This window comes from Maniola hyperantus, chromosome 7 (genome assembly GCF_902806685.2).
Source record: "Maniola hyperantus chromosome 7, iAphHyp1.2, whole genome shotgun sequence".
NCBI lineage: Eukaryota > Metazoa > Arthropoda > Insecta > Lepidoptera > Nymphalidae > Maniola > Maniola hyperantus.
The window spans coordinates 7,203,831-7,221,073 of record NC_048542.1 but is presented as its reverse complement, the minus strand read 5'-3'; the positions used below and the strand labels follow the sequence as shown (position 1 = coordinate 7,221,073).

Sequence of the window (17,243 nt, the reverse complement as noted above, 5' to 3'; positions counted from 1 at the left end):
GAAGCAAACTGGATACGAGCCCACCTCTTCATCGTCTATTATACCTCGTATACTAGTTTCCATCGTCTTTCACTGGCAGTCAGCAGCACTTTCTGGGTTAATGAGGAGTCCGATACGACGCTGCTCTCCGTTTTCTAAGCGTTTTCGCATGACGTTGGGTAAAGCCGCTACGTTGTTATGCTGTCCTGGTACATGAGCCTCTGATTAAGTTTTTTTTTTATATTAACTTTTACCTATTTTGTTAGTAAGTTACTTTCTATATTTTTTTGTAAATAAACTTTTGTAAAGTTTAAACACCAGTCTACTTTTGCTTCGTAATTTTTCATGCGTCAGATTTTAAAATTCTTACGCACCTTACTGTGTCAATAGAAGATTAATTTCTTATTAATTCATTCAAGTGAGTACTTACCTGTAGTAGCTGTATTTTAATGTAGATAACGGGTACATACCACAATTAATTTGAAGTTTTTATTTGTCGATATTTCAACCTAATTGCACGGGTCGTGGTCACGATGGGACGGGAAGTCGTCACACCAGGAAATAAGCTTAAAATCATTAGCTGTAGTAGTTCATATAGTAAGTAGTAGGTATTTACTACTACTACTGTCCCCAAACTGGCCCAATCAAAAACTTAACGAATGGCCTTTAGCACGGAAATCTGTGTCAAAAGGTTGCAGACTCGACCGAAACATATAAATTAATATCTCAATTTTTGTATATTTTACATCAGAACTAAATTGAAAGTTTTAATTTAAGTAATCAAATAAGTTCATGCACCTATTTATCACACCAGCATTTTTGTCATTTTGACTCCGGGTCAAGTAAAAACTTCGTGAATTTCAGTAGACTTTTTGAATCAAGATGTTGGTATCAAGATAAATAAATAGTTATTTATTCTGGTACCTATATTATCCATACGTAATCCATCCATAATATCCATACTAATATTATAAATGCGAAAGTGTGTCTGTCTATCTGTCTGTCTGCTAGCCTTTCACGGCCCATCCGCTCAACCGATTTTGTCAAAATTTGGTATAGCGATAGCTTGCATCCCGGGGAAGGACATAGGCTACTTTTTATCTCGGAAAATCAGAGAGTTCCCATGGGATTTTTAAAAACCTAAACCCACGCGGATGAATTTGCGGACATCTTCTAGTACCTAATATTATAAATGCGAATATGTTCCTGCCTGTCTGTCTGTCTGCTAGCCTTTCACGCCCCATCCGTTCAACCGAATTTGACGTAATTTGGTACAGAGATGGCTTGCATCCCGGGGAAGGACATAGGCTACCTTTTATTCCCAAAAACCAAAGAGTTCCCACGGGATTTTTAAAACCTAAACACACGCGGATGAAGTCGCGGGCATCCTCTAGTAATACCTACTATAAATGAGAAAGTGTGTCTGTCTGCCTGTAAGCTTTTCATGGCCCATCCGTTAAACTGATTTATGACAATTTGGTAGGTACAAGGATACCTTGCACCGCGGGATGGAAATTAGGCTGTTCCGAATCTTTATCCCGAAAAATCAAAGAGTTCTCACGGAATTCTTAAAAAACCTAAATTCAGTAGATGAAGTAGCGGGTCTCGTCTATTTTGCACAGAGACAGCTTGCATCCTGGAGATGGATATTAGGTACTTTTTATCCCGGAAAATCAAAGAGTTCCCATGGGATTTTCCTAAATCCACGCGGTAAAAGACGCAGGCATCATCTAATTTGTCATAAAAGAAAGCTTAGCTTTCCTTTAAGTGTTCAAAAAACTTCCATATAAATAAAGACTGTGGGATACGAGCATGCCAAACTCAAGTAGGGCCAACTAAAAGTAAGCATTATTTTGAATTTGAATAATTGGTATCGACGGATTAATGCCCAGTCCGTGCTCATAGAGACGGTCAACGTCCGGATTATGTATCATCAATTAACTGACCACAACTAACGTTGCTTAACCAACGGAATCGTTGCATAATATTATCTATACCTACATGCTTAAAGATAATTTATGTGACGAACAATGTGTCGACAGCAATAGTAAAATATTTTGTAAGCCTGCTTGTAAATTGTCTCTGAGATCTGCGGACCTGTTCTTATGGAAACCGTTAAAAAAAGTTAACCAGTTCTATGGCCTATGGGCATTACCTTGCCTATGGTAAGAAGGAACAATCAGTGCGTTACTTGGGATCTCAAAATCTCCTCACATGTGTTGATATTGGCCATGGAGAATATTTCAATTGGTAATAATGATAAACATAATTTCTCCCTTATTATGATGGATTTGAATGAATCTTTTCCTTAAGGTGTCCCTTCTTACGCGCTTCTCCATACAAACGCCTACTATTATTCTATTCTTCTATGAATGCCTATTATTCTATTCTTTTTTGTTCTACTAGATAAGCCACGATTTATCTCTCCATCATAATATATGCCCTAAAACAATACATATAGTAAAATAGTATTTTAGACTCCACCCGCCAACGAGTTATCGGTTCGATAAAGCGGGCTCTTAATTTAACCTGAGCAATGTGATCCGCTTTCAATCTAATGCGTATTCAACTGACAAGATTGATATAATTTGATTGAGATTTATAGCTTGTAGAGTTACTACCGCGTTACTACCGAGTTTCTTGCAGTCTTTTGTCTAACTTTTCGAATCTTTGGTCTTTACTAGAGAGCCTTTACAAAAAGAGTTCTATATTCTCATAACACTATACCCAAACAAATATCACTACCTTTCGCTAAGATAATATATATATATATATATAATTAATATATATTTTAAAGAATATTAGCCGAGTTAATTGTATTTGCTGACTAATTTCCCTTTCCCCTCCAACTAAGCGTAAAGCTTGTGCTAGGAGTAGGTACGACAATAGTGCAACGGGTGGGATTCGAACCGGCCACCTTTCGGTTTTCAGTCCGCTCCTTTAACCGTTGAGCTATCGAGGCTATATAGGTAGGTGAGACCTCCAATGAGTCATGACATCGATGCTCCCATGTTTTAGTACCCGCATAAATATGCCTACTATTAAGTATTCAAGTTACGATGACATAAAAGGTGTAGTTTACCATCCTGACAAAAAAAAAATGAAGTCTAGCGAGTTACGCGCGTGTGTGATGCAAATGTGTCAAGTCCTAAAGTCATAAATTTCAGAAATTATCTAATTTACCTAAATAAAAAGCTTAGTTTTGGACTATTGCGCTTACTTAATATTATGTATTATTATATTATAGCGCTATATTATGCGCTTACTTAATTTTCTATGCTCTTTTAATAATATTCTTAAGTTTGATTAGGTACCTATTAGATATATTAAAATAGTTCATGCACAGGAAAACTCATTTAAACAGCGCAAGATTCAATCATCATCATCATCATCAAGACCCATCGCTGGCTCACTGCTCTTTAGCACGGGTCTCCTCTCAAAGTGAGAGGTTTTGGCCGTAATCTACCACGCTGGCCATTTGGGGATTGGCAGACTTCGCACACCTTTGAGAACATTATGGAGAATTCTCAGGCATGCAGGTTCCCTTACGATGTTTTCCTTCACCGTTAAAGCAAGTGATATTTAATAACTTAATAGAGATCTAGTTGTTATACAGATTACATTTATTTACACGATACATACCTACTTTTCTTAAGATTTTGTTACAAACGCTTTCCATACAAACGTTCGTTTCTCATTTCAATATTAACTAATCAAACTTATTGATATTTTGTAGGCAAGTTTTTTTGTAGGCAATTTCTGTAAAAATGTGTAGTTTTAAAGTAAGACGAGCTCAAAGAATTACATAACCAAACCAAACTATAAAGTCCCGCAAATTGCTATTGCGCTGGAACCATGTCTCATTAAAATCAAAATGACGTCATTTTGACGTCAGCCGGAATAAAATATACCATCAAAGCTCGAAACTTCAGTCTAGTGCTGACGTCACTAAAATGGCGGCCACGCGCATTAGCAATGTGCAGGATTTATACGTTTGTTTAGAGTGCACTACAAAGAAACTCCTCCTAACACCTCACAATAAAAGTCAACGTTCGGAGTAGGTATGTAGAGAACCGATAATGACAAGCCACTTTCATTATTTAAAACAAGTGTAAGTATTAACGAGCAGCCCATCTAGGCTCCACTCTCTATTTTCTAAGTCTTTATATGAACGGTGCTGGCATAAAATAAGTTTTATATGGGCCATCATAACAAATTAACAAGAACATTCACACATTCATTCTATCACATAAATTCTATTATACAAAATCCTCAATAATGTAGTGTCTTTTTTTAGGGTTTTTACATTTCGCAAACGAGCGTGGCCGAGCGCAGGCGAGTCGACTGTCGGTCGCTCCCGCAGGCGGCAGTGCCGCCTGACAACAAATTTATGACAATAATAAAAAAGCTTGATTTTACATACAATTTTTTTGCCTGTATAATAATGACAGAAGAGCAGAATATCATGATTTCCGCATATAAAATAGTACAATACTTTTTGTTTCAGCGACAGAAAATTAAACAAAAAATACAAGCCTTTACGAAGGGTGAAAGTAATTCCTCCGGGCAGTAGCTTTGTCTTCACGAGACGATAAAATGTATTTGCAAACGTCGAGAATATTGTAGTAGGTATACCTACCTACTTACTATGTTATTTATCATACTCATTACAATACTAGCCGATGCAAGTGACTTCGTTCGCGCCTATTAAAATCTTGGGGGAACTCCTTTGATTTTCCGGGACAAAAAGTAGCTTATCCCAGGTAGCAGACTGACGTCACGGATACCTATCCGTCACCTGACGTCAATTTTAGGTCAGTCAGACGTCATGACGTCATGATAACTCAAAATTGCTACCTGGGATGTTACTCAAAAAATCAAATAGCTCCATTGCTCCATTGCAGCGTGATTGAAAGACAAACAAACATACACAATATTCACATATAATAGGGGTAGTTGTATGTATCTATAGGTGGGTATACAAAGCCATCATAATTTAATGGCTACTATAGTTTATAGACATACATACTGGGCCTTTTCACCCAGAAATCAGAACACCTACCTGGGCTTTGAAACAGCTGCTCAATTGGGGTAAAAATGACAGTGTGACGATCGCAATCAACTCTGATTGGCCGACAGTGATACTTTCACTATTGGCTACAATGCATTATTGCAACAAAAATACCATAAATTCCAGCCAATCACAACAATTGCGATTGTAATAATTATTGATGCAGGTTTTCCGAAATCGACTTTCAGGTTGAATAAACCACGTGTAAGCAAAGACGCATACATGCTAGTATATTGCTGAAGTACATGTTCGTTCCATTACATAAGCTATTGTTTCTCTAACAAAGTTTTCTTATAGTGAAATATATTATGTTCTTCAGATTCGCTAACAAACATCGCTTGTAAATGAACGCTTTCAAACATTTTCTTTCACGAAAATCGCAGTTTACAAAATACATATTGCCCACCCTAAGAAAATTAGTATTGTAATAGGCTTTAACCTTTTACTTACACAATAATGTGATGAGAGGACGAATCGCACGGGGCGATTTTTTTAATCCAAAAATCGCCAAAGTTATACTCGTACCGTACGTTTTTAATATAACGCTTGGCAGCAATCAGATCTGGTAGCAAGTGATGACACGCCCTTGGTACCTTCAAGTCAAGAGTGAATAGGCGCTTGGGCGCGTTTGCCTAGAAGATGCCTATTCACTCTTGACTTGAAGGTATTTTATTTATTTTTTATTTTTATTATTCATGTACCAAAAATTGTAGTTACAAAGTAATAATAAATTAAGTTACATCGGAAATGCTTATCTCTAAACAGAGATTTCTTCCAGCTTCCCATTCAAGGTTGTGAGTAAGGCGTATCAAGAAGTGGAATAGGTCTGCGGTACTAGAATCTAATAAACTACATAAAGGTACCCATAGTTCAAGCGAAAAACTGAACGTTCCTCGTGGCATGTGCGGTAATGTATCAAATTTAGTCTTTGGAATTTAGTACTTAGTATAAAAATAACTTTATCTTTTCAACAGCAGTAGATTTTGCTTTCGGATTGTACCGCGTGAGATTGGAATCAAGCTTAGAACTTAGCCTCGAACTTAGTGGACTAATAAAGTTTTTAAGTTCGGTAAGTAAAAGTTTATCTCACTTGATCCAATGAAAAATAATCCAAAAGAAATAAACAGAGACACAAAAAATATAATACTTACAAGAAATAAGTAAATAATAAGCTGCTGACTATCTGAATTGCCTTTACATGTAAAGCCATGGTTAGTTAGTTCGGTAAAGTTTAATTGAATTTAGCTTATAACCAACTCAGTGCGGGATCAACTTCGACTGAATAGTTTGTGTTTGCGGTTTTAGCTAATACTGGAGCACTGTTATCTGTTGCTACAATGTTTACCCACGGATATTGATGCTTTGATGTGCTTTGTGGCGTCAAGCACACTACTAACGGTTAACTGTTCTGTGTTTCGCTGTAAATACCTACTGATCAACCGAAGGTCTCAAATAGCTGCTAATTTGACCATTATCCACTGTCGATAAAAAATGTAAAACTTAATTTACTCATATGGATATATGAAGTGATCACACTGCAGTGCGCAACCGCGATTACTACGATCGCAATTCGCACGTTCTCCACAGCATCCACTATTATAACAAACTTGTATAAACTAGGATCCACAATGGACATGATTCCAACGTGCCGTGTGGGTATTCTGAAGGCTTTTTAAGTAAAATAATTTCAAGATTTTTTCATGATGCGGTCTCGAACGGTAGATATTAATACTATTATACTGAAAGACTTATTTAACACGTAAGTATATTTATTCCGATTTAACATAATATCACAACATGAACTCAATAACACTGATTCACTTTTTTCGAGCCCTCAAAAACCTTTCCTGTATCTGTTCATTGGTGAGACCTTTAGTTTCAGGCAGGATGAACAATCCAACGAGAAGGTCTAATACGGCAAAACAGGCGAAGATATAGAAAGAGCCATGGATACCGAACATCTTGACCATGAAGGGAAAAATCCCGACGACCACGAAGTTAAGGAGCCAAACCCATTCCATGAGCAACATAGAAGCGATGCTTTGAACCTGAAAAATAATCAATTTAAACTTCAAGACTGGCTACTATTTTTGCTGGTCAAAGAATATAATGTAGCTATGCTTATGTTGGAATCAGTTTCATTAATGAAAATTTTTATGGCTACCTGTTTTTTTATACTTTAACTAGCTTATGCTCGCGACTTCGTCCGCGTGGACTACAAAATTTCAAAACCCTATTTCACCCCATTAGGAGTTGAATTTTCAAAAATCCTTTCTTAGCGGATGCCTACGCCATAATAGCTATCTGCATGCCAAATTTCAGCCAGATCCGTCCAGTAGTTTGAGCTGTGCGTTGATAGATTAGTCAGTCAGTCAGTCAGTCAGTCAGTCAGTCAGTCAGTCAGTCAGTCAGTCAGTCAGTCAGTCAGTCAGTCAGTCACCTTTCCCTTTTATATATATATATATATATATATATATAGAAGATTAAGATTCTACTTTAAAAGTGCGGCTTAATGAATGGATATTAATTATCCATTTATCATGGTCGACGACCATTTTATGGTAGAATTACTCTCGAATGTAATTTGGCGATTTCCTACGTCGCTCTTTGATGTTTAAAGGTCGAGCGACGATGGATCGATTCGAAAACTCGAGCGACGATAGTCGAACGGCCCTCACCCATAAAAAAGGTTCCCCATACATTTTGATGCTTAAAGTCAATGCAATGTGGCAGGTGATTTAGCTATTTGTATAACACCAACCTCTGATATGAAGCACTCAGCGACCAAAACATAAGGCACACTGCCGGCGCCAAACATGAATGCGAAGCAGTAACAGAGGATCAATACAGCTGTCACCCATGGTGGAGCTATACTTGTGTGCAGCAATATGCCCAATCCTGTCAGACAGACGCCAACAGCAACTGAGGATGATATTAGGAGGATCTAAAAACAAAAGCAAAAAATTACATTAAACCTCTCTGTTCCATTAAACCTCTGGTGGAAGGCTTCGGCTGTGGCTAGTCACCACCCTACCAAGCGTCGCCAAGCGATTTAGCGTTCCGATACGATGCCGTGTAGAAACCAAAGGGGCATGGGTTTATTAAAAACTGCCATACCTACTCCTTCCAGGTTAGCCCGCTTCCGTCTTAGATTGCATCGTCACTTACTACCAGGTGGGATTGCAGTCAAGGGCTAACTTGTATCCGAATAAATAAATAAAACCTACTGTTGTGCTAAAAGCACATATTCTGTATCATTATCATACTTTTACTTATTAAACAATAAACCGTTATCTATCTATTTTAAGACTATTAAATGTGCTACAGATAACGCATATTTATTATGACGTGTTTAATATCATATCATAGTGTTTAATTTATATACTTTTAAGAAACCAAAGAAAGCAAAAGTACCTACGCCATTTTCCTTCAAGTGACACCAAACATGTGGACTAAGATGGTAAGTGTCTGGCAAAGCATGCCGTGATTTCTAATACTACTTTATTGCGAAGAAAATATAAAACTACGGAACCCTAAAAATGGACTTTATACTTTGACGTAAGATTTTTTACACCTTAATCTAAACCAACAAACATCCAAAGAAACGTTCCTTCCCCCCAGTGTTGGGGACAACACGCAGAGAAACTATTAGCTTTTCTAAAATAATGAAGAACTAGCCCTCACTGGCTCTCTTTATTGGCACTATCTCTCATCTGGTTCAATGTAGTGTCACTGGGTTTAGTGATTCTACAATCTACACTGAACGAGAGCAAACTAGCTGAACCTTAGACAAAAAATCTGAGACTTATAATCTTATTGATTTTTTTACTACATTTGGGATTTGTGTGATTAAGTAGCTTAGTCTAGAATTTATAGACGAGTTGAGGTCGACGTCACTTACTTTTCTTCCAAACTTATCAGTGAACAAGGCACTCAGCAGACTACCAGTTAGAAGAACTAGAGCAAACATGACTGAGCAAAAGTGGGAAGATAGGTCCGGAGCAGCTTGTCTGAAAATTTCTTTGGCGTATACTTGCACTGCTACCATCCCCATCATAACCTGGTGAAAATAAATTTAATTAAATAATTTATAACATAAAAGTTCAAAAACTAACGACAACTCTTAAAAATATCAACACGAATTAAGTCGCTCAATATACGTACTTGAATAGACAAACATAATCCAACCACAATAAATCCTCGTCGTGACGATGGAGATGTAACTAAAAATAAATAATATTATATTGATTATTATCTTTAATAATCAATTTACAATTACAAAATAATTGTACTTTTAGATATTAGACTAGCGTTTATGGTTAATTAAAATATATTCAACTAGTAAAATTTTCGGCTATTTATTTCATTTTCGACTTAAGCTGAGGTTACAATTAAGTATGTACTTTACTTTTAATCGACAATGAAATATCAAACATGAAGTTATAGAAAGTATGGTACTAACACAACATTTTTAATGACGTCATCTTTCTTTGGGGTTCTATTTCTTCGACTTCTTTAGTTAACATTTCCTTTTCAGCTTCTTCTTTCGCGCCTGAAAAAATTATGTTCTTTATTTATCTCTATTCGTTTTTCAATTAAGGCTACGAGATCAAAAGTTGTTGACAATGTCGCTAATTATTCTGTTGTACCTATAGGTACTACTGTTGATAATATTGTACACAACAGAATAAATAATTATAATTGTTATAAAACTTAAAGCTAGTCTTATCTAATTATTATACAAATCATGCCCGCGTGGAATGGTTGCAAGAATACTGACTGCATTTCCGCGTTGGACAGCCAGGCTGTTCCGTTGCGCAAAAAATGAGCCAGCCCTTCCGTCAGCCGATGACGCTATTAATCGCAGTGAAATGTCTCGTAATTTTTTTTAGCACTAAGACTGCATGGCCCCTGCTGGGTCTCCACGGCAAACGAACAAAAATGTAACTTTCGATAAGAGAGGCATACCTAGATACTTGCGCCGCTTGCCGTTGTCTACACATTATTATGTTGTGTACAATAAATTGTGATAACTGAAGACGAGAATTGTGTTGTGCTAATTATTATTATTAGCGATATAATTCTCTAAACTATGTCAAATTAACAGCTGTATAAATCTTGTGCCACCTATCCTTTTTCGCAGGGGTAGCAATATTATGTATTTAAGCTACCACTTTTGTTTACTTTACAGATAGTGTACAACAAAATGAGCCATCATTTTTGAGTTCTATAAATAAAATATAATTAAAGAAGATAGCTAGACTAAAACAAACATGATAGACCTCGCTTTATTAAACAAATATATAGATACGTCTTGCTCATTTATCAAAATAAACAAACCAATCAATGTCTAAGACCCAATTAAAAATAGACCTACAGTCAATCAAATCATGAGAATCATTTCATCAAAACATCTTACCATTGCTAACTGCTCTTAATTCGACAGCAGGCGTTATTTGCTGTTTCAATCTTGAAAATTCTTCTAAAACAATTTTAGAAGAAACTGGCGCACCTCTGTAGTGGGCTATAGATAAAAGTGCTTCCTAAAATGTATACAAAAAGAAATATGAAGAATAGAAAGATTTAGACACTAAAACTTTCCCTATTGTAGGTATACTTTGCATGGAGAGTGATATCAAGAATCATTTTCAAAGAAGTCAAATCCCCGTTCCCATAATTAGCTCTACGTTAACCTATAATAATATAATTAACACAGCATGCAATGGTTATTATATATTATAACTAGCTGCCTCGGCGAACTTCGTACCGCCTAACAGACGATTCTTTTTCAGGATTTTTTTTAAATTTTTCTCTCCGTAAGAACCATCCTCGTACTTCAAGGAATATTATAAAAAAGAATAAGCGAAATCGGTTCAGCTGTTCTCGAGATTTGCAATCAGCAACACTTTTAGCGATTCATTTTTATATATAGAGATCTGTATAATGATAATCACCAATCCATAAATCTACGTTCTTTTGCCTCAATTAATTGCTAGCTAAATTAAACCTTTAAAGCCCAAAATATCTATGACTTAAGCCATTTTATTTATATTCAAATTAATTACCTCTTCATTTTTCTGTCTCATCAGAAATACTGGACTCTCTTTAACCATCAACATAAGACCCATGTACAGGATGCACAAAGCAATGTTTGTCCATATTATATACCGGTGAGATAAAAACCAGCCCATGAGGTAGGAGATGAGAGCGCCTATACAGTAGCAAGCAATCGGTGCTGCAAAATTATAAAACTGTTGACGTAAATGCATTGAATTAGGAATACAAAGAGAGTAGGTAGTAGTTAAGTGTTAATGAATTTTAGATATTTTATAGCACCAACCTGAAGCTAAAGCTCCACGTATAGATTCTTCAGCAATCTCTGAGATATAAATAGGCGCATGAATCAAGAATGCACCTCCAGCAGCTCCCGAAATGAACCTGGCTATGAGTATTACTACAGAAGACTTTGTAAAGTCTATCATTATCCAGGATATCTGCAATATAAAATATATTGTTCATAATTTCACTCAACTTCCAACTCAACTTAGCCCTTGACTGCAATCTCACCTGATGATAAGTGATGATGCAGTCACAGATGGAAGCGGGCTAACCTGAAAATGGTATGGCAGTTTTTTATTAAACACATACCCCTTTGATTTGGAATTCATGGAATCGTACCGGAATGCTAAATCACGTGGCAGCACGGCTTTGCCGACAGGGTGGTAACTAGTCACGGCCGAAGCCTCCCACCAAAAGAGGATATCAATAATGTTTTGAGCGTGCTTGACTAGAAGATGCTTATTCACTCTTGCCTAGTTGCTCGTTATACCTTGCGGGTTAAACATAGTAGTATTTCGAAGTAACTTACTAAAAGGGGTGCAGCTAGAACTAGGCCACTTTTCTGTCTACCAAATGTACTCATTATCCAACCTGTTACCGCTGTCCCAAACATTGCACCCAATGAGGGTAGACTGCCCACCAAAGAGCTCTCTATGTCAGACATTGGGGCGGAAAGGAGGGTTGTATCTTCACGTGTATACAGATGCAATGTGTAAGATGGCCATGTGTATAATAGGCCTGTTAGCATGTTTGCTAGTGCACCTGAAAAGATACAAAGTGACTTAAATTATTCATGTAGGTACACGTGGTCTAGTATTATTATCTATAATTTGTTTTTTGTTTTTTAAAGAGCAAAGTTTCTTGCTGAATATTCTTGGTAAGAAGGATATTCTGAGGCAGTCGTAGGTTCAATTAAAGATTCGAAAGCATTTTGTAAGAATTTGAAATCAATATTTATTTTTTGTTGAAATAGACTCCTTTCAATCTTTGTAAGATAGTTGGATCTGTTGCATCCTTGTTAGGCTATTTCGTGACATCGGTGGTGCAACAGGATTGTCTAGGTAGCTCGGTCAAGTACCTACCTACTTGTAGCCATAAATCGGTTACTGTATTCCTGTAAAAACCGGCCAAGTGCGAGTCAGGCTCGCGCAATGAGGGTTCCGTACTACAGTCGTATTTTTCGTCATTTTGCACTATAATTCATAAAGTATGATGCATAAAAATAAATAAAAATCTGTTTTAGAATTTACAGGTGAAGACCTTTCATATGATACCCCACTTGATATAGTCACTCACTTCGAAAGTTGAAAATACTAATTATTAGTTCATGACCACAATTTAATTTTTTTTGTGTGATCTAACCCTAAATTCACGGTTTTCAGATTTTTCCCCAAATGTCAGCTATAAGATCTACCTACCTGCCAAATTTCATGATTCTAGGTCAACGGGAAGTACCCTGTAGGTTTCTTGACAGACAGACAGACAGACAGACAGACAGACAGAGAGACAGGCAGACAACAAAGTGATTCTATAAGGGTTCCGTTTTGCCTTTTGAGGTACGGAACCCTAAAAACGGTGTCCAGGAAAACCTATCTCTACTCACTATACCTACTGGGTATTTAGACCGGTCAACTTAGATTAATAAATATATCAGCTATGGCCAATGCCGGCCAACGTGGGCTATATCAGCCAGCTTGATACAAATAATACTTTGCTCTTATTTAATTTTGAGCCGTTTGATAGTACAGATTCACAAGATGGAACAGTCTAGCGGCTATAGACTCTACCAGTACTAGTAGACCGTAGTAGACCCTATTAAATACAGCCTAGAAATACAGGGTAGACCGTAGAATCTAGCATGTATTTAAGTATGTAGCCGCTTGTCTCTGGAAATCATCTATCTAGAGTCTAAGAACACAATCTTCTAACAATTGATAAAATTTTCTATATCGCAGATATTAAACAAAGCAAGGAGATATAAATGGATAATACGTAAAGCTGAATCATTCCATTTAGGTATGGGTGAACGTGTGGATTATGATTGTATTTATTTGTATTTTGGGGTTTTGATAAATGATATTTTAAAAGTTATCTTGTGCTCCAATCGACTTATAACAATCAGAAACCGGATGGAAAACGTTCTTCTCTTACTTTACTATGAATTGGTGCTCTTAAAAATGTCTCATCGTTGAATTTCATCAACGTTAAAAATAATTGACCCTCGTGATACGGCGAACTTTTGAAGATCAAGTGGAAATTTTAACACAATCACTTACATGATATGCTTGTATAAGCTTGACGCAGCTTCCCCATTGTCAATATTATAACTCAACACAAACAAACTTAAAAACTCTTAACAATTTAAGAGACCAATCTCTTACATATTTATAAGTCAACTAAAACATTTTGTGATCGCCTAATTACATAAAGGCATTATAATTGTTTAAACATCAAACAATTATTGTGATAATGTGATTTTATTATAATATGCGAATATCTTTAAGATGATGATGAAAATAAACTCCGTCGAAATTGGCTTTTTTAACTAGGAGTATAATTATTTTTCTACATTCTCTTTTTACCCACTAAGAAAAGGTATAAAATTTAGCATAGTTATTTTCAAAACGATAGACGTCCACCGCTGGACATAGGTCTCTTGTTGTTCCACATGCCACGGTATTGCGCCATCTGAATCCAATGGCTAGCTGCGAATAGTTTGATGTCGCGGTCCACCTAGTGGGAGGGGCGGTCTGCCAACGCTGTGCGAGGTCACCATTTTAAGACTTTGGGACCCCAACGTTCAATTGACATTTGATCACGTAGAGAAACTCACCCGCTCTATGACTCTGAGTATGATGGTAGCGACATCTCGTATAATTATTTTAGAGAGAGAGTTTAAACTTTCAAACTTTAAGGGTATCTGGCAGGGGGTTGCCACCATACTAAGTGCCTGGCAATGCATGACGTGATTTCTAATACCTACTATTTTCAAGAAAATTTAAAAAATAGATTTCATACCTACTTTGACCTAAGACTTTTTTTACATCTTTATTACCTGTTATCTCCCAAAGCCAACATGATCCAAATAAACGTTCCTCCCAGTGTCTTCAGAAACTTTCAGCTTTTATAAAATAACGAAGGTCTGGCACGCGCTGGCTCTTAGTCCATTATGTATGTAGGTGTTTGTGATTTCCAAGTTTCTTACTAGATTTTTATAAATAAGGTCAATAAATAAACGAATTAAGTTTGGCTTAGTTTTAGTACCTACTCTGTGGTTTTAGTGTTCGGGTTCGGAGTGTCATATAGGCTATGACGTTATATCAAATCCAATATGGCGGATATCACAAACAAAAGTACGATAAGAAAAAATAAACTTGAGATAAATGAATCGAATCGGTTTGAGTGAAAAGATTTAAGTAGGTATAGGTATTTAAGTATTTTGTTGATTCCGAAAATACATCACTACTTATAGTTCCTCCCTAATTTCTAATCAATTTCTAAACTAATTACAAAAAGTATTTACCTATAAGTCCGCGACAGGTTGAGATCGCAATCGGGGTACGAGGCGAGGGGACGCCCCGTATACCCGCCGCACGTCACCCGCGCTCGCCCGCACCTGGCTGGGGCTGTGCGGGTGCGGGACATTCCCTCCACGATTTTCATTTCAACCCGTCGCGTACTATACCTATGTAGGAATTTGTAGGAATTTTCATACGGTTTCATCTTTCAACCAATGGATAGATGGATTCTGCAAAAAGGTTTCAGTGTACCTATCTAGTAATAAAACATACTTGGTGTGTTTTGTAAAATAAAGTAGAGTGTGAAATGGCCGAATTATGATGACAATAGTTGAATAAGTCGGTAAAAATCGTGCTACTTCAGCGCTTTATTGGCAAACGCTTCTAGCCTTTAGATTTTTATAAAACAATATTTATATTTTTCTGTTGAAACCATAATATTCACCTGTTAAATTAGTCTAAAAAAATCCCAACGCTTAACGTAAGAATAATATCTTCTACCTCAATTACCAAAAATATACTTACTTAATCAAAAAATTGAACTGAAAATCTTTGGATATCTACATTAGCTACACGTGCAAAACGTAGGTACGTAGCTATACGTGCAAAAATAATCACGTGAAAAGGTTTACTTACCATATCAATTTACGTAGTCAACTCAAACAAACATAATTATCAATAGAAATTGTAAGATAAGTTATAAATTAGAAATAAGATAGGTAGATAAGTAAACCGTACCTACAACTACAAGATCTGAAGTTGAAGCCTCGATATCTGAACGATGAAGGAACGGACTGAATCCGATACGTCGGAAGTTCAAATCTCGCAATCTCTCTCTCTCTCTCGTTGCAAAATTGCTATGAATATTACGAGCAAGCTTTACGTTATGTTGAAAGGAAATGTTTACAAAATCATGTAACTTTTAGAGCACTCTAATGTGTCGTTATTAAATTAAAGACTACCCGGCCAAAAAAATGAACTAAAATGTAAAAAAATCACATTTGAAAATGGCGCTATATAAAGTTTTTTCAAAAAAACTATCCAGCCAGTGTCACTCGGGATGATTATAACAATACCTCATACATCCAAAGTGGAATAATGAAACTCGCATAGGTACATACATGAAACCTGAAAACTGTTTATTTTCACGCTTTAAATTCTTTGACATGAATTTGTATTAATAGCTACTTAATTTCTGTTTGTATGTAATGTTACGAAGAAAACCACTTTGATATACTTTAACATACATTTTAATCACTGTTTCTTATTTAATTAATTTACAAGTCGGTACAATGAACGATTCATATTCCAAGCGTCACCATCGAGTCTAGAGTCTATGCCAAACCATAGACTCTCGGAGAAATGTCAGAGCGTGTTAGGCCGTGTCCAGACTTTCCACAATACATCTAACACACTATCAACAATAGACCTAACAGTAATAAAGAGTTTTAACTTACTTTGTTACTTGCATTTTATTATCACCGAGATAACAAAGTTTTCAGTATTTTTACGCGGATATTAATGTGGTCAAGGCCTTGCATTGATGCTTGGAAACCTTTGGAAATAGTGCGATTTGCGAAGGTAGTGACGCAGGACTGTATCAGCGTGGCTGGATATCATACTAAACGCGCATTACACGGGTACGATAGGTACTTGTACTGGTTGTACATACCGTAAGTCAGACTCGCGCACCGAGGGTTCTGTACTACAGAAGAAGTAAAACGGTAGGGAATCACTTTTTCTAGCGAACCGCAAAACTTCGGTAGGAAAACGGGGGGGGGTTCTAAAAATCTGTTTTAGAACGTACATGTAAAGCATGCCACATGGTTCCCATTCGGCATGGTTTTCTTACTCCCCCCCCCCCCTTTGATTAAACTAAAAATAATTTTACATTTTTTAATCCAACTATCTCAATGCCCATACATCAAATTCTTTTCAGAATTTGATGTATGGGGTATCGTTAAAATCTTTACATCGACACATTGGCGCCACTGAGGTCACGCATTTGATAACAAGTAACAACACAAAGAAGGAAAGAAAAAAGAAAAACTGTTTATTCGGTAGTAAGTATGACGTTTTGTATCTTCTTTATTTTCAGCGAGAACGTATTTTATACGGCCATGTAATATTATGTTGCTACGTAACATATCTAACATCTATTATGATACTGACTAGTATAATATATCATGAAATCTAATTGTTTGTTTTGGTGCATTTATCACCTATCGTACAATTTACATAACTAATACTTATGTTATAATTATTATAATATAAGTCATTGCTATCGTTAAACAAACAATACATACGTATGTACATAACTATTGAGATAGAAAATC

At 36.4% G+C, this 17,243-nt stretch overlaps 1 protein-coding gene across 2 annotated transcripts; it reads right to left on the bottom strand.

Moving 5' to 3' along the window:
- Positions 1–6,811: 6,811 nt before the first annotated feature.
- Positions 6,812–14,983, bottom strand: LOC117983586 (facilitated trehalose transporter Tret1-2 homolog). Of its 2 annotated transcripts, none has more exons than XM_069499566.1 (10): positions 14,913–14,983; positions 11,919–12,151; positions 11,391–11,544; positions 11,116–11,285; positions 10,470–10,593; positions 9,513–9,602; positions 9,215–9,273; positions 8,952–9,110; positions 7,812–7,994; positions 6,812–7,098 (listed from the first exon to the last, which is right to left on the bottom strand). In XM_069499566.1, the coding sequence occupies exons 2-10, from the start codon at positions 12,135–12,137 to the stop codon at positions 6,868–6,870; spliced, it is 1,389 nt and encodes a 462-aa protein (XP_069355667.1). In that variant the 5' UTR covers positions 12,138–12,151; positions 14,913–14,983; the 3' UTR covers positions 6,812–6,867. The 2 variants fall into 2 exon arrangements, with proteins under 2 accessions (XP_069355667.1, XP_069355666.1); XM_069499565.1 differs by lacking the exon at positions 14,913–14,983 and adding an exon at positions 13,666–13,796.
- Between the last annotated feature and the right edge of the window lie 2,260 nt (positions 14,984–17,243).